At 43.7% G+C, this 18970-nt stretch overlaps 1 protein-coding gene across 1 annotated transcript; it reads right to left on the bottom strand.

Moving 5' to 3' along the window:
- Positions 1-5251: 5251 nt before the first annotated feature.
- Positions 5252-17518, bottom strand: LOC311339356 (immunoglobulin-like and fibronectin type III domain-containing protein 1; the record flags this gene model as incomplete). The annotated part of the gene is made up of 23 exons (XM_084464733.1): positions 5252-5753; positions 6601-6927; positions 8221-8517; positions 9085-9277; positions 9745-9830; positions 9949-10257; positions 10359-10487; positions 10936-11115; positions 11481-11777; positions 11878-12171; positions 12440-12581; positions 12776-12915; positions 13028-13600; positions 14102-14374; positions 14459-14621; positions 14774-14887; positions 15241-15421; positions 15777-15822; positions 15908-15949; positions 16055-16154; positions 16460-16599; positions 17074-17196; positions 17467-17518. 23 exons carry the CDS (start codon positions 17516-17518, stop codon positions 5749-5751), a joined length of 4206 nt encoding a protein of 1401 aa, XP_084320859.1. The 3' UTR covers positions 5252-5748.
- Between the last annotated feature and the right edge of the window lie 1452 nt (positions 17519-18970).

Here is an 18970-nt window from a genome sequence, read left to right as displayed (position 1 = left end):
GAGTGTCATGTGGACAATATTACAAGCTTTCAGGTCCAATGAGAACGGGGCCAAGCCAGAGAATGAATGAACAATATTCATGATTATAATTCAACCGCTGAACTACAGAGAGCATGCCCTTCTCCATCTGTTACACACAGGGTTTGACGGATGGCGGTAAAGGTGAAGTATAGTTCTACGTCAAATTAAATGCTTTAGATTTGCAGTCGCATTTTTAATTAACTGTATTCGGTGTCATCTCCACATTTTAAAAGATGGATGGGTGAGGGATGAGGGGCGTCTTAGTGAGCTCTGCTAAACTATGCAGTAGACCTCAATATGCTAACCAAGGGTTCAAAGTAAATTATAATAACCCTAATAATTTTAATGACGTGTATAGGGACATCCATGAAAATTAGAACATAAATCCCTTTCCCAGTCGGCTAGGACAGATTGGCGTCATTATGGCCTTGTCAGGAACGTTAATTAAACATTGATTAATAAGCCAAACAATAAGTCAGTTTGGCATTTTCATCCCGATATTAATGTCGTCACCTGATGCATTTCAATGACACATTCCTTGTTCCGAGCACCAACCCCAAAAACCCAAACGATAACCCTTTTTAGTTGTTTATTATTTCCTCAATATTTGAGTCCATAAAAATTACACCTGAGAATCCACAGGTCAAGCTGTCTCCAGTGGTCTACAGGGGTGGTGTGATAGCTGCTCCCCAGGGACATGGCCCAGATGGGGGGGTGGAGGAGCCGTAGAAGGCCTGGGGAGGAGCCCTGCCAGATGGTTCAGAGTGGAACTCTGCAGTTCACTGCCCCTATAAGAAATGCAGATTTGTTGCGACTCATTGTGGGTCATCAGGATATTTTGCTTTGGCTCAAGCTACAAAAAGATCTCGACACATTATTTGTCCTGACAGAAACAAGTACACACCTGCTGGAAGCTAAACAAGACAGCGTTCTTTGCTTCCTTGCACATCTGAAACAGATTGGGTCTGCCTCCTTGAGGAGACATGCCCAGACACATTCCTTGTTTGGCAATTAATCACCTTTTTCCTGTGACAATAACACATTGTCTCGCTTGACATAGCATCAGCCAGGTGGTTGTGATGGAGTCACAAGGCCTTGTCGGAACACACAATAAAGTTATTGATGTTCTGGGGCTGTAAGTCAACAAAAGAGACTCTTGGTAGATGGGTTTTGACCTACTCTTCAACCAATTGATGGTCGATGGGGAAACAAAAACCAACATGTTGTTCTATGTTTCAGCCAATGACTTTGACATTATCAGCAATTAGGCCAAACAGAGTTTTTAAGTTTTCCGGCACCAGAGTCTGTGCCGTCTCTCTTTTTGCCTCTTTTGTTTAGCTCTCTCTTTCTTGTTTTTCACTCTCCCTTGTTTTGCTCTCTCTTCCTAGCTTACTGGCTGTTCTTTTCTTCAAGTGCTCTGGTTGTGGAACTCTTTGAAGAGAGCCTAGTTATGGTGTGGAAGGGTAAACCGCTAAACAAAGCGGTAAACCGCTTTGTTTAGCTCATGTTGTTCTCCTGTGTTTGCTTAAAGAGGTTGTTAAGAAGTGTATTTTTGTTTTAAGCCCAGACTGTGTGTTTTGTTTAAAGGTCACTGGCTCTTTCGGTTATTATTTTGGCCTTGGCTGCCCCGAAGCTATTCCCTCAATTATTTATTTGCCCCTGTATTCTACGCAGCTGATATAAAATAAACCCTTTGTTTCTTTGAATGGTGCCTGGCTGAAAAGTGTCATTTCAATCCGCTTTTTGCATTGTTACCCCCCTACCGCCTCTGATACCCATTTAGGGTTGTATCGTTCTACATTTACATTAAGGGCATTTAGCAGACTTGTAAGTACATTTGTCAGAAGAAATTAGGTACTAGATTAAGACTAGACCAAGTGCCAAGCACTAACAATCACTAGGTTAACCCATTCCCCGTACACAACAAAGATAGCTAGGATAAGATACTACACAATGCTAATGATAAGATACTACAAGTGCTATTCTAGATGATCTTCGTGGCACAGAGTGTACCATGCACACTTCAGTACCAAGCAGGCCGCACGCCGGAGAGACCACTGAGTGTGGGGCGGCGCCACATGGAAGAAAGCATGACGTGCGTTAGAAGATTCAATTTTTCGGGGTGGTTTTGTGTTCACGGACTGCGCTGTGGTGCGTGGCCAGGTGCCAGTTCTGATGTGTTCACACTCGAAGCCTTTCAAGCGTTAATGGAAGTTGACGGAGCATCCTAAAGCAGACAACCTGACAGAAGCATTTTCATTTCAGAATGTGTCGGCCCTGGAAGGTTCCTCTAGGAATTTAGCTAAATAACACAGCCACCATACATTTCTGCTCCTCATCACTCTCCATATGATTTAAGCGTTGGAAAATTGTTCCTTTCAAATCATTAACTGGTTCAATCGTGTGTTGTGGATTTTGGTCCAGGAAAGGCCGCCGAGACAGGATCGCTTTTAACTCACTTTATTTGGTTAAGGTTATTGGTCTATTATCTATCGTCTATGAAACAAAAGGAGAGGGATCGTAAATAACACGCGCGGAGCGTCTCAAAGCTTAGCATTCAGGATACGCCGCCGAGAGATTCTGATCTCCAAAGGCGGAGTCTGAGTTTATGTATCCCAGGTGTTCTTCTTTGGGTTTCTCACTTCCTCTGTGTGTCCGTTGCTGCCACTAGTGTAAATGTTTTGTAACTTTGTCAAATGTGTTCAGTGCTGCCCTCAGGCGATTAGGAGGGGAAATTACCTCTAAACTATGCTTGGTGCTACTGGATATGGCTATGTGAGAGTATTACAGTAAAAATGTATCACTAGGGAATATTACAATTAAAAAATGTCACACGTGGTTAACTGGATCAATCATGATAAGATGGTTTAGCATGGCTAACTGGTTAAATTGTGGTTAACTGGTTAAATGATGGTTAACTGGTTAAATGATGATTAACTGGTTAGATCATGATTAACTGGTAAATCATTGTAAAGTGGCAGATTTTTTGTTGATTTGTATCAAGGTGGTTAATTTAACATTACATTGGGGGAGAAAGGGCAGTCTGAGTTCAGTGTCTGTAATATAAATATGGTGGTGGGTGTTGGGACAAATCTGACCCCATCATTTGGAATCGTGTTTCAAAATAATGGTTTCTATTAATACATAACGCATGATGTATTACATAAGACAAGATTTAAGGGTGGATTACCACACCACCTCTCGTCTAAACCCCCATATCTCCCCTATGAATTCCATCCATAGGTCCACCACAGAATGTCATTACATTAATCGCTATTCCAGTCTGGTAAACGTGTCAAAGTGACGGCTGTTAAACATGCTATATAATGTGGACACGGGTCACTAGGTTATTCATGACTTTACTTAAAGCCCAACATCTGAACATTATGAGTCTGGACTGTGCATTTCCCCATGTCCTCAGCTCATTAACTACAGTATTAAGACACTAATCCCTAGCCACAGTGGCTGTCATTCAGCATTACCGTCCGACTGGCACGGTTAATAGGCCTACCTTGTAACTAACTTGCTGACGCAATATTAAGCCAGGAGTGTAATGTTGAATATGAACATGATTTTGTGTAGTGAAGAGAGCGTGGTTCCGATGTTGCCCGCCTGTGTTAGTAAAGAAAGAGCTGACACTGAAGAATGAGGGCCATGAGCTCTCTCATCTTCACAGAACAAGTTAGCTACCCGGGTACGAGCAAAACCAGCCCTCCGCTGTTTATTTTCATAAAATATGAATGGAATCGAAAGGGGACGAAAAGGTTATTATTTTGGTTAAGGGGTTTTGTTTTTTCTAGATGCAACTTTTATGTCAAAGTAGAAAAACACACAGCGACCTCGCTTCTAAGTCCATGGGTTAAGACGCAGCACAAGGGGAGGATAATACACAGCGTTTATCGCGGTGTTGTATCCTCCCCTTGTGAGGAGGACATGTTTTAGGACACTTTTAGGACACATCCATGTCCTAAAAGTTAGACGTTTATTCACACAGCCCAAGTCCGTCAACCGGGGGGGAGGTGATTCTGTGAAACCCAAAACCCTGACACATTGTTGCTATAGTCTTTGCAACGCACAGTGATGCTGTTTGAGGCACGATTTATTGTACGTTGCGTGGATATATTTTTAGGACGTGCGGTGTGCTCGTGTGCGAGCCGCAGCCACTCGTGACGGACCTGAGGCCTGGAAAGAAGAGACAGGAGGCTGGAGGTACTCAGAGGCCTTTATTGTAAAGCTCAGCAGGGTCAGAGCTGGGGGGGAGTCAACCATGGCAGACAATGCTGTTGAACATTCACATGCACATAGAGAGAAAGACCTGTTTTCTAAGGAAGGGGCAGAGAAACACTCTGGACAAACTCCGGGCAAACATGTCCTCCCTGAAGGATTGGTTCCGTCTTTTAAAAGCAGCTGCGTGTGTCAGAAAGCGTGCGAGCGGTTTCACACGTGTTGCGTATCCGTGTCGCCTGTTAACTTATAAATAAATACAATGTTAAGACGGCGACAGCCACACTAGTCACACTAGCACGTGTTAGAGTCTTTACACACCGACGATGGCCGACTGCTGAGGACACGTTCACATGTTTACAGTTCACTCAGAAATGCATTTTATGTTTTCCTTTTTTTTTTTTATCGTTTAGGACCTTTATTAATAACTCAAAGCGCTGAACACAATTGCACACGCTCAGTAGAAATAGAACTTGAAGCTGTGCAGCATTAGGCAGGGACAAAGCCAGTGTTTTACAGTACAGTAAGGAGAGAAGTAGACACTGCAATGATAGAGTAGTGAGGCATATCTATAGGGCTAAGACTGCAATGCCCAAACATTATATTTGAACAATATAATGTTGCATGTACACAGTTGCATAGATGAAGTAATAAATAACCATTGTATTTTGAACCTAAGCGATACTAATGCTATTAAAACAATTGGCTTGCATTCTGGGTTTGCATGCTGTACTTTATTAGACTATGATTAGCTTCAACAGTTGGGCCGAGTATATGTTTATATGTCAACCGATCCAAAAATACTCATTAATCAATAAAATTAAACATCCAATAAAACACGTTTATTTGTAAGATGAGGTCGTTTGTCATATTATGTAATTTGTTTGTTACAGTGGCATGTATTTGACCAAAGGTGGTGCTGTTTGTCTGATTTGTTTGTTTCTTTTTTAATACATTTTGCATGTACTAACCATTCAAAACATACAAAGCAGAAGTCATGGCACAATTTTATCAAATAGTAAATGAGCAGCAATTCCAAAAACAAACTATATGCTTTTATTAAATCAGCAACAAATTAGATCTGGCAAAACTCTTGAATTAGGCCTGAATGCAAAATGAAAAGGCAAAAGGCCTGCTTTAATCCTCAGATTGTTCTCTTTTCTAATTGTGTTTAAAAAAGTGTAGGAATATTTTTCCACAGAATTATGGAAAAATATGTATGTTGGGTTTTATCTAGGCTTCTATCCATCATGCTGTCCTTACGCAGAAGCATTTCAGTATAAATATGACATAAACAGACATATTGAATGTATCTACTTCCCCTTAAATATTCACCTTTATCTTAAATTCTTTACTACTGTTAATACATAAAAATTGCACCATTTGTAAAACACATGAATCTCCCTCGGACAGAAATAATGTCATACTTCAGAAGAATGTGCATTATTTATGTCCTATGCATTTAAATCGAAGCATTTCCTGGGAGATCCTCCATTTTCTTCCTTAATCTGAAAAATGGAGAGCAGAGAAAAATATATAAATATATAAAAGTGAAATCCATCCATCCATTTCTCTCACTGCCTGCTCCTAATCTGGATTGTGAAGGCCTGAAGCATATGTCAGATGAAAGTGGAGTCACTATGAATCAGAAACGAGTCACAAGCTGTTAAATGCTGTTAAATCATGTTAAAATGAACTTCACTGGGTCTCCAACTAACCTAACTAGTGTGTGTGTGTTTGTAACTGGAAACACAAGAGCAAAGGGAAACCAAGAAGACCATGTCCTAGCTGCTGGGGGCCCCTTGACTGCCATCGCACCCCACACATACCCTAGAGCAGGGGTTACCAAACTGTGGGTCACGAGGGGACAGTACCTTGTCTGTCATGGGACAGACAAGGTTATCATGGGACAGACAAGGTACTGGGTTCAAGAATTTTTGAAGACTGAAAAAGGGAGTACTGTATTTTACATTTATATTTAGGGCATTTAGCAGACGCTTTTATCTTAAGCGACTTAGAATAAGTACATTGCTCAGAAGAAGAGAAACAACAATATATTGCTGTCGGTACAGTAAGGATGTTCATAGAACCAAGTGCCAAGCACTAACAATTGTTAGGTTACCCCATTCCCTGTATACAACAAAGATAGATAGGATAAGATGCTACACAAAGTACTATTTTTAAGTGCAAGGACTTTTTAAAGTTTAAATTGTGGAAGACGTCCCTTTTTTGACACGTGAATGAGAATATGTTACAACTTTTACGGATGAAAACATTAACGGGCCAAAAGTACTCCCACAGTGGGGTCACGGTACGAAACAACTCCAGGAAGCCCTGCTTAGTCCAGAGACGTACCTTGCACGGTGAGTTTCGTGGAGCACTCCACCCTGCCCAGCGAGTTCTGCGCGGCAATGGTGTACTCCCCGTTGTCCTTGGAGCCCACCCGCAGGATCACCAGGGAGCACACGCCACAGGTGTTGGTGATGTGGTAGTTGGTGTTGGTGTTGAGGCTGATGTTGTTGCGGAACCAGGTGACGCTGGGCTTGGGGTTTCCCGTCACGGCGCAGGTCATGTAGCACTCGTACGTCTCTGGGCTGCTGTGCATCTTCAGCGGGACGGTGAAGGAGGGCGCGGCGTCGAAGCTGCAGCCCTTAATCTCGGGCATGTCCAGCTTGAACTTCTCTGGAGGTGAGAGGGAGAGGGGAGGGAGTCACGTCAGTTCAATGGCGCAACACAGAAACCGCTCGTTCGGGATGATGCAACTATGCGTGTTATTTTGTTAAAGATAGAAGGCCAATTAAAAAACGGGTCATCCCAACGGGGCTTCGGGTTCAGCAAACTAAGCAAGATAATTAAAAAGTGTTGATATAAGCTACATATATAAAAGTGTTTCACTTTGCTTTGCAGAAAAAAAAAAAGTAGAACATGAAAAACATTTCTACCCCAGAAGTGTAACTCTCCACAGATTTTCGGAAGCATTGCATCGCAAAGCAATGTGTAGCATGCGAAAGAGCTGCTTCTGTAACCATTTACATTTACATTCAGTGCATTTAGCAGACGCTTTTTATCCTAAGCGACTTACAATAAGTTCATTTGTCAGAAGAAAGAGAAACAACAATATATCACTGTCGGTACATTAAGGATGTTCATAGAATTAAGTGCAAGGACGTGTAACATTTTAAATGTAAGTTTAAAGGCTCATTTATGCTCGACGTACGGACGTAATTGTACGCGTCCGTTTCTAACGTTGTTACCGTCACTGCTCACATACTTCCATGCGTCCTTTACGTTGGCATAGATGTTAACCAATACATCCACTAGGGGGCAGCGCAGAGTCAAAAGTTTATGACAACAAACCATAGACTGTAAAAAGAAAACAACAAACATGGCGACTATGGAGGAGGTCTTGATTATGTACATAATAAATAAAAGAAGAAAACGGGCTCGTTGTAAGAGGCGGTGGTCGGTAAGGCCGTTAAATTCATCGTCGTCTTCTTCTTCTGTCTCACACTGGCTCTAGGCTCCGTATCGGGTAGTGACGGCAACAGCGCCCCCACGGCTTCCGGTGGTACTGCTCCGTTTGGTGCGTATCCGTAAGCTTTGTGGAAACGGTCGAAAAACGGACGAAATGAACGCAGAGTACGGACGAAAGGCTCCGTCCGTATCCGTATGCGTATTTAACGTTGAGCATAAATGAGCCTTAAATTGTTGAAGATGTCACTTTTTTGACTTGTGAATGAGAATGTGTTAATACTTTTACGGATGAAAACATTAATGAGCTAAAAGTACTCCTATAGGGGATCACAGTACAAAACAACTCCAGTCTAGAAACACCGGGTTTCTACAACAAAGATAGCAAGGCTAAGACACTACCCAATGCTAAGTTCTATTTTAGCATTACGTTTATTAAATGCATTTTTGAGTGCAATCCCCATGGCGATCCTCTGCCATCTTGCGAGGAACGTTGAAACCCACCTTTCCTCTTGCCCACCTCCCAAGTAGCTGACTCGGAAGGCTTGGACAGGCCCATGTCGTTCTTTGCATAGACGCGGAAGTGGTACTGCGTGCCGGCCATGATGTTGATGGCGGTGAACTTGTTATTGAACAGGCACTCCGCCACGGTCTGCCAGGTGCGCTTGACAGAGTCCCGCTTGGTGACCACGTAGTGGAGCCGGTCGTCCCTCTTCTCATCTGGGGAGGCTGTCCAGGACACGGTCACCGTGCCGGGCACATTCTCGTCCAGCTCCACCGGGCCCGGGGGCTTGGGTTCGTCTGGGAGAGATAAGAGGGGCGAGGGCTTTATTGCATTCTGGTGTGACGGTGGACAGGAGTACAGGGGATTGACGGATGGACGGATGGATGGACGGATTCCAACATGTAAACCGCTTAAAAAATATGGGTACACAATATGAGAGGTTTGCTTTGACAGACAGCTGAGGTAGACGTTATTAACGGTATATGCAGCATTATCGAAACTAATACAATAGATACATGGATGCATCATGTCACTTACATCGTCCGTCAGATACATCATGTCACTTAGTAATAGAAAACACCTGAAAATGTATTCATATACTATGTGTAGTAATACAGTGTAATTTGTGTTACCACCAGCCAGGACAGTTCTTTTTAATCATGAACAGGTACTTTTCAGCTTATATCTCAAAGTTACGGATCCTTTTACTAGTCACACTACTGCACACTATCAAGCAGTGTCTTAACACATTTTTACTTCTATTTATGTCTCATGCAGCACTTAACCCGTCATTGGGTGGTTTATTTCTAAGTTGCTTTGGATAAAAACTTTGGACATCCATTTCGATAGCTCCTCAACACTACCTGTCACTCTTATCTCAAAGCTGAAGGTCTCCTGGCCAACGATGTTCTTGACCAGGATGGTGTAGATGCCTGTGTCGGACCTCTCTGCGGAGGGGAGGAGGAGCTGGGAGGAGGTGTCCGTGTTGCTCACCGTCACGCCCTTAGACACGGGTCCCGCATCCTTCAACCACAGGATCTTAGGCACCGGAGAGGCCTACAGGAGAGCAGAGAGCAGACATGGAGACGTATGTTGTACGTCCTGGCCCTTAATGTACGCACTTATTGTATGTTGTACGTCCTGGCACTTGATGTAAGCACTTATTGTGTGTTGCACTTAAAAATAGTACTGTGGAGCATTTTATCCTAGCTATCTTTGTTGTATACGGGGAATGGCTTAACCTTGCGATTGTCAGTGCTTGGCACTCGGTTCTATGAACATCCTTACTGTACCGACAGCGATATATTGTTGTTGCTCATTCTTCAGACAAATGTACTAATTGTAAGTCGCTTTGGATAAAAGTGTCTGCTAAATGCCTTGAATGTAAATGTAAATGGGGAGAACAACAGTTTCATTACTTATTCCTGAAGACCAGGTTACAGCACATTTAGGGGACTTCAGGGAAAAAAGGCTGAGGTACTGCATTGCATTTAGTTTGACATGTTTGTGTGTTTTGTTCAAACCTCAAAATTGACGTTGATTCTCGCCACGTTCCCGGTTCTTATAACATTGAAGCTCTTCATCTTCTGGTCAGTGAATTTAGGTCTCACTGTAAACAGGGGAAATATGTCTTTAGATATCCTGTATTACAATCGAGTGAATTGTGGAGGTTATGTTACAGAAAGTAACAAATACAGAAGTATTTGTGTAATGGAAAGAGTTTTAACCTGGAGGAGGCATGGCAATGATGTAGTTGTCCAGTTCCTGTGCTTCTCCGTCTCCTCCCTCGTTGGTGGCCAGCACTCTCACCCAGTACATGGCCATGGACTTCAGACCCATGATGCTGTAGGAGCCCATAATGATGGCACTCGAATTACAGCGACTCCATTCTGTGTTCTCCGCGGGTCTGAGCTCCACAAAATACCCCTTAGCCTCATCCTGCACCCCTTCCTCCTCCCTGGGTTTGATCCATGCCAGGGACAGGGTGGTGTAGGTGGAGTCTGTCACCTTCAGGTCAATGACGCGACCGGGTGGCTCTGGAGAGTGGAAGTTGTTTTAGTGAGGACTTAATGAATGATTGCTGTGGTTAACTCGGTGTCAGGACGACCATGCTCTGGTAGTTTGGCTTGAAACGTACGCTTTGGATCTCTTGCGAAGACAAACTCAGACGGTGAGCTCGGCTCCCCCGCACCCGAGATGTTGACAGCTGACACTCTGAACTCGTACTCGAACCCCTCCACGACGTCTTTCACTCCGTACTTTCTCTCTGTTTCAGGGAGAAGAGGAACCACATTATCAAGACCTGATTCAGACAAACACGATCCATCAGGAATGAGGTAATCATGCCATATATAACCTCATTCCTGTACGTCCTGGCACTTAATGTACGCACCTTATTGTATGTTATACGTCCTTGCATTTAAAAATAGTACTTGCATGGTGCAGCGTCTTATCCTATCCTAGCTAACCCTCTTTGTTGTATATGGGGAATGGGTTAACCTAGTGTTTGTTAGTGCTTGGCACTTGGTTCTATGAACATCCTTACTGTACCGACAGTGATATATTGTTTCTCCTTCTTCTGACAAATATACTTATTGTAAGTCACTTTGGATACAAGCATCTGCTGAATGCCCTAAATGTAAATGTAAATATAGAGGTAGCATAATCAAAGCAGAAATGACGGTTAAGGATGAAACTCAAACTTGGTTTCCTACCCTTGATGGGCTCCTCCGGTGGGTTGACTTGACCCCACAGGTTGCTCCCGTTCTTGCGCTTCTCAATGTTGTATCCCAGAAGGTTGGTCCCTCCCGTGTTGGACGGCGAGCTCCAGGCCAGGTTGATGCAGTCCTTGAAGGCACTGACCACCTTTGGCGTAGAAGGAGGACCAGGATAGGCTGAAGAACAACAGAAGTCCTGATATTAAATATCATACATATCTATTGATTAGTATAATCATCAAGTCAATTTTATTTGTATAGCTCTTAATCACAGGTACAGTCTCAATGGTCTAACAGGCCATATATTTATGACACCCCTTAACCCTAGCCCCCCAGAGGCTGGGAAAAAGAAACACCCATTACAAGGAAGTTCTCTGAAGGAGGGATCCCTCCTTCCAGGGATGATCGGGAGTGCAATGGGTGCCATAATTGACATACATACATACATACATACATACATACGTACATACAGGAAAAGCATTTTAAATCGGTGATGGGGTGTTGGCCATCACATGTCTCCATAGTACTGTGCTGACAGTCACCTTTGGTTCCAGCCTGCAGGTCATCCGTCTCGATCATCTCACTGGTGCCCTGTGTGGTTTCAGCCTTGATGTGGTAGCAGTACTTCCTTCCGTGGTCCACGTCTAAGTCTCTGTACTTGGCCTCCGAGCCGATCTTGCCTAGTTTCTTCCAGCTGTTCCGCCCAATCTGCTGGCGCTCCAGGATGTAGTCTGTGATGGGAGAGCCACCTGCGTCCCTGGGAGGCCTCCACTTAAACTCAATGGCACTGGCGGTGCTTTCAATGACCTCCACAGGCCCTAGTGGTGGTGTTGGTTTATCTGTGAATAAAGACAGTGCCGCCGATTGTTACTGTAGTTCAAAATTCTTTCCTTCTACCAGTTTGACTTTGAATCATTGGTTTTCATCTGCAAGCCGTACCCAATACGTTAAGCTGGGTGATGGCCTCAAAGGTTCCAAACTCGTTCCTTAGCTTGAGCTTCACCTCCCCGGAGATCTTGCGCTGGCACTTGGTGAGCACCAGGCGGGTGCGTGTGGAGGACTTCTCAATCTTCACATTGCTGTCGTCCAGTACCTCCTCGTCCTCGATGAACCACTGGATCTTCATGGGCTCTCGGCCCTCGAAGGGGATCTCGAAGGCCACGTTCTGTCCCACCTTGATGACCGACGGCTTGGAGAACTCTTCCACATCCTCGCTATTGAATCTGGGCGGATCTTAGGGTAAAGTCGTCAGATTGATTTACGGATATATTCAACGTTTAGATCATTTAGAAGAAGCTTTCATCACCAGGGACTTGAGGAGCAGTTATTTATGTTATTTACGCTATGTGATTAAGGGTAGGATACCATACCCCTTTATGCAACCTTATGCAACCTTATATTCAGCATGTTATCAAGAATGTTGCTGTAATGTTTCCTTATAGTTAGCTATTTACTTTAGATACACATGTATAGTCATTGTTACATAGGAACATGTAGTTACCTTCAACAGTTATTGTAGCCTCTGTTTTACGTCCATCGGCTTCAAATCTATACTTTCCAGTGTCTTCTTCCATGCACTTTTTGATTGTGAGTTTGTGAAAGACCCCATCTTTGCTGATGCAGACATCTTCTGTTGATGTTAACTGAAATCACACAGAAAAAGATATGCTTACATTTCCATTGAGTTATTTCCAGGTACCTAATTCACGATTACTAATAAGTATTTCTCAGATGCTTTCTTCATTATTATTAAACCCACCACCTTAGGGCTTGGAGTAAAACACCCTATCCACCCGACTGTCCGACCTCTATCTCTTTACCAACAGCCATTCCTCACCTCTTCCATCTCTAAAGTGTCCACCGCTTCTTTGTACCAGACGCCATCGCAGTCTGCACTCAGCTTGCAGACCAATTCAGCCTCCGTGCCAATCACAGGGCTCACATCGGAGAGACCTTGGGTGAAGTACACGCCTGGGTCTAAAGATAACACATAATTGTTATCAGCTGGACTTCCAAATCCTTCACATTCTCTCATTCTTCCATTGTTGCCCTGCATCATAGTTTTCAATCTTTCTAAGAGGCATCTCACCGATGACGGTGTCAGGAACCAGAGGGCCGTTTCTCACTCTCTTCTTCTTCTTCACAGGGGTCTCTTCCCCTTCCACTCCCTCCATCGTTTCCTTAGCAACCGTCCCTTCAGCATCCTCCTCCTCTCCCTCTTCCTCTTCTCCCTCCTCCACTTCTTCTTCTTCTTCTTCTTCTTCTTCTTCCCCTTCCACCGTGGCCTCAGATCCCTCCGTCGCTCCATCCTTCTTCACCCTCTTCTTCTTCGCAGCGTCTTTCTTCTTGGTCTCCGTCTTTCCGGCAGCCTTCGCCGCCGCATCCCGTTCCTTCTTGGCGGCCAGGGCCGCCGCCTTCTTTGCAGCCATGGCCTCTGCCTGTCGCGCGGCCTTCTCCGCGGCCTCCGCCGCCCTCAGCTCCGCAGCCTCTGCCTCCAACACGGCCTCCGCCTCGGCTGCAGCCGTTGCCCTGGCGATCATCTCCTCTCGCTCCTTCAGAACGATGAGGTTCTGCTCCGCGGCGATCTTCTGCAGGTCTACTCCACCTCCACCTGCCCGGGTGGTCTTGCGGGCCTTCTTCTTACCGGTCCCGTCGGTGTCCGCTGGGAATATGATCAACATTTACATTTAGGATGTTTAGCAGACACTTGACCCACTTTGGGTCACACTGACCCAAAGCGACTTACAACGGTTTATAAGCACATTCACACACGGACGGTGGAATCAACCACGCAGGGTGACACCCAGCTCGTCGGGAGGAGTCAGGGTGAGGCGTCTTGCTCAGGGGCACCTCGACACTCGTTGACTTGTAACCTTCCGGTTACAAGTCAACCCGCTCTACCTACCCCGATCAAAAGCATGCATTTAAAAATTTGTCCCATTAAGGAGACCCCCTTTATCCTAAGCAAATCAAATACGTTCCATAAAGGAACACAAAGGGGTTAACCAAGCATCTGGGTTCTAGAACGCCCACAGCTCCGGGCTGTCAATATTAGGGTTTGAAACCCAGTGCCTCTCGGCTGGAAGTTGAACACTCTTAGCCAACAGGTAATCCTACGTCGTATTGAGTGCTTCGTCAGAGTGCATCGGATAGCGACAGTTACCTTCCACAATGAGCCAGGCGCAGCAGGAGTTCATGCCGGCCGCCGCAGCGTAGATGCCCTTGTCGAGCTGCTTGCAGTCCTTCACCACCAGTGTGTGGATCAGCATGTCCTCAGACACCTCGATGTCGTACTTCTCTCCTTGCTCCAGTGGGGCATTCTTCATCGTCCATTTGATGTTCGTCATGGGCTTTGAGACGACACACTCGAAGACCGCGTCCTCTCTCTCCAACGCCGTGACCTCCTGTATCTTCACCAGGAAATCCACATTGGGCACTGTAGGGGAGGGGTTGATTGTATTTAGCATATGCTGCAATGTGAAGGTGGAGCCACAATGGAGCATTCAAATGAGGGCCTTACTTTTGAGGTCCGTTGAGAAGATCTTGACGCCGTTCACCTCGACTTGGTACATTCCAGCGTCTTCGGGATCGACACCGTTGATGCTGAACACAAACTTCTTCCCTACTTGCTTCAACCCGTGTTTGACTTCTGTTTCAGCATTAAAGGGGATCATGACGCCATCCTGCGCAAAACATAGAGTTTTATAATCATTATTTTATGAAGTTGTTATTATCACAATCATCATTCATAAATAAGCATCATGATCATAATCAATAATAGGAAAATGATTGATGAGTGAGTGCAGTTGTATGGCACCATGTACATAATCCTCACCTTGAACAGGAAGATCTTATGGGCTGGGTCTTTCAGGGACATTTCAAGTTCAAACTCTGCTCCTCCGTCGTCTTTCATCGCTATGGGTTTGAGGTTGCAGAGTCTTTCAACTACCTGACACATAGAAATGAAAACCCAAATTAAATGCTTTGGCACACATGGCATGAACTCATGAACTCATAATTTGTGTTTCTCATTCATCTCTGGTGTATCTGCCTTAGGCCGGAGATATTTGATGATGCATATATCATATATCATAAATAAATAAAATATAACAGATCCTTTGGGTCCAAACATCCGGTATATGCATACTGAAACTATCTCCAAACATTTACAAGAGATCAAACTGCTTAACTTGGATTTGATGTGCATATTGTTGCATATTATTACGTTGATATTAACTCCCAGTCCCAGGCCAACAAAGTTTGAGAACAACTGGTCAAAACAATGTCACAAAACCCCCAAACCTTAGACTGCTCTTCCTCGCGCTCTATCTTCTTCTCGCTCAGTTTGGTCAACATCCTACGGAAGTCGGTCACTCCGTACTGGAAGCAGATGCTCTCATAATCTTTCTTGTCCGCACTCATCAGCAGCTCCCAGAACCTCTCATCTATCTCCTTCTTCTCCTCCTTTGGCTCTACATCCACCCTATCAAACAAAACGCCTGATATGAATTGCATGAACGGCTTTGCCCATGGTAGTACATTTACATTTACATTTAGGGCATTTAGCAGACACTTTTATCCAAAATGACTTGTGAGTGAGTACATTTGTCAAAAGAAAGAGAAACAACAAAATAACTCTGTCGGTACAGTAAGGATGTTCATAGAACCAAGTGTCAAGCACTAACATTTTTTAGGTTAACCGCTTCCCTGTATACAACAAATTGCTAGGATACGATGCTACACAATGCTACTATCTTTAAGTACTGAGTACTATCTTTAAGTGCCAGGACATTCAACATACAATAAGTGCCTAAGAGACCAACTAGGTCGGTACTAACCAGGTTTTCAAATTCTTTTTGAAATCTTCTGGCATCTCCCGGACGGCTACAACAAGATAAAGAGTGTGGTTATGAAATCATACCATTAGCTGTTTCTGATTACAAACTGAGCGTACTTTAGTACTGTGTACCTGTCCTGGATTGTTGCATGGCTTTGGTCTTCTTGTACCCAACTAATAGGAGAATGAACAGAATAAACAGTTGATTATACTAGAAGGAGGAAAGAAGGCTCTTCATACAGAAGACTACTGCCTGAAGATGATTTTGAAGCATTTTACCTTCTATCACGTTGAGGGTAGCGGTGACGACCGCTCTTCCATATTCGTTTGTGGCAAGGCATTTGTAGGTGTCTGAGTGTTCCCCTGAAACGTCCGGTATCTACTTAAATGGACCATAATGAGGATGATTATTATCCATTAGGCAGGGATCAATTAAAAGCAGTATTTTGTTTAAATATACCATGCATCTCTTACTTTCAACATGGCGTCTGTGAACTACCCATTGGTGGAAATACAGAAATAATTTAAGCCCCAGCTCATTCAACCAGGACATTTGTTTTATAATAAAATTTTTCAATTGATGCAAAAGGAAATTTTAGAAACCGCTATGACTGAGGATTAAGAGTTTAAGGCGGCTGCTCTGAAACGGCCAGAGTGTGGTTATTACTGGACAAACCTGCTCACCTGCAGCTGGTGTTCCCCCGAATTGGCATCAAAAGTGATTTTGTACATTTCTGGATCGTCTAGTTCACCGTTGTTCCTGATCCATGTAACGGAAGGTGTCGGGTTTCCAATAATGATTGATCTGAATATAGCCAATTTCCCTAAAAAACCAAACACAAAATCAACATCCTTATTCATCGCCAGACCGGTTTTGCTCCTTATGTATTTAATAATAAGGATAACAACATTTAACATTCTATGAATGCACCTTTTAAATTGTACCTTACTAAATACTTGCTACTTTAGCTTTTTGCTTTGCAGAAAGCACAACATAAGAGACACAGTAAAAACCATAAGATAGTAAGAAACATCACAGAGCTCAGAAACAAATGCGCAGACGTCTGCTGGTTGAGTGACCATGTAGATGGTCAGATGTCTGAGTGAGGGACCATGTAGATGGTCTGATGTCTAAGTGAGGGACCATGCAGATGGTCAGATGTCTGAGTGAGGGACCATGCAGATGGTCAGATGTCTGAGTGAGGGACCATGCAGAAGGTCAGATGTCTGAGTGAGGGACCATGCAGAGGGTCAAATGTCCGCTTATTGAGGGACCATCCAGTTGGTCGGTACCATACCTTCTTGGATGGTCAGGGCGATGGGTTTGCGGGTGAAGTCCGGGGTGGACATCCTCTCGGGAACTTCCTCAACATACTGGGTGATCATCACCCCGGGAACCTTGGATTTCTTTTTAATCCTCACTGGAAAATAATAATAATAATAACAAACAGTAAGTAAGGATAAGAACCAGTAAGAGTAAGAACCAGTAATGGACCTTTATCTACAACGAGAGACATGTTACATCTGTGTATTGTCACCACATGTGAATAGATATCAGTGAGACATCTAGACTTAATCCCAGGTAAAATAAATGTAATCATTAAAATGATATCAATGACTTTTAATTCATCTATGACTTCTTCATATGTATTCATATTTTCATGAACAGATGTAGTATTAGTTGAACTCACCCTGCCCCGGAGCAGTGGGCTCCTCCTCCCTCGTTTTGCGTATCTTAAACATGTTGGCGTTTCAGATTCTGATAAATACAGATATTCATTATGTTAATGTATTTGAGAAACACTCGATCTGTTATCAGATTAACATCAGCTCTCCAAATGCGCTTTCCCTTCATGATCTTACACCAAACTGACACTGAACATATAATGGTAATGAAGGAACGAGGATTGATGCTGTGACTCTCTGCCCTGGAGACAGTACCTCGGCATGTGTTTAAAAATGTCAGGAAGACAAATTTTTGATTTCAGTTTCCATCACCAGATTGTCTGTCTGGACCTTGCAGGCTCACTGGATGGGTTTGGGGAGACTCATGCTTACTTTGTTATCATTATGTTCAACAGTGAAACTTTGAGCAAATATCTAATATACATAAACATACAAGATGATATAAATACAATGTAATATAAATTTAAAAAAACAATCAACATTTTATGTTCATGTTTATCCTAAAAAAATAATCACATCAACATATTCTTTAAACATAAATAAATGACATCAGCACATTATTCCAAATGTAAAAAAATAATATTTAAAGCTGCATCGAATAGAAAAAAAAAAATATAAATACAGTTTGGTAAAGGTAACAGTTCAGAATAAATGCATTGGTCCAAACGAGGCATAAGAAGGGTTTTGCTCCATCAGAACAACACATTTATGAGCTGGGATTGTGAATGATAGCAGCACCTGTGATCACCCACAGAATACCTAGCATAGCACCCAGCCCGGACCCAGCAGGTGACCTATGGGGGCAGGGGGTTGCATGCCTCGTGAAGCTGTCACTCAGCAACCAGGAAGTGACGCATGTGGCCGAGGTTAAATGGAGCCGGGCACATGAGCTCACATGTCCCAGTAATCCGACTCTGATTGGCTCTCAGCACCTGGTTATCTCTCAACAATGTCTGCAAAGCCATGCTGTTGCCACCTGGGATTCATCTGAGCTTTAACGCCGGGCCCACGAGAACCACAACAACGTTATCACATCGTACCCCTGAAAATATCATCGGCTGGGATCGGGTTCTGAAAACACCAGATGTGTGAAATAGTGCCTTGTTAAGACATGCATTGGTAAAGCAAAGTGTTGCTGTTAATGCAAACACTTTTTTCAATTTGGGAAAGTCCTGCAATATTTTAAAATAGTTCCACTAAAAATCCACTTGGATTAAAAGGCTACTCAGTAAATATTCCAGGTCTGTGAGCTCCGTCTAGTGGCTATGCCTGTTTACTCCCCGTCCATGGCGCCTTTACTGCTTCACACATTTGAGTTAATTCACTTAATGACCCAGCCAGGGCTTATAGATTGAGAAGTGTCCCCGACATGAGAGATGGTGACATCAGATTCCATGCATTAACTGGCGATGCAACGCCTTACTTTTATGGTGTGTTAACATCTGACCTTCAACCTTTAATCTCTTATACTCATGGTTACCTTCACCATGGAGTTGGATTTCTGTCACA

Source organism: Micromesistius poutassou (genome assembly GCF_964030765.1).
Source record: "Micromesistius poutassou genome assembly, chromosome: 2".
In the NCBI taxonomy this organism is placed as follows: domain Eukaryota; kingdom Metazoa; phylum Chordata; class Actinopteri; order Gadiformes; family Gadidae; genus Micromesistius; species Micromesistius poutassou.
This window is presented reverse-complemented; position numbering and strand designations above follow the sequence as displayed.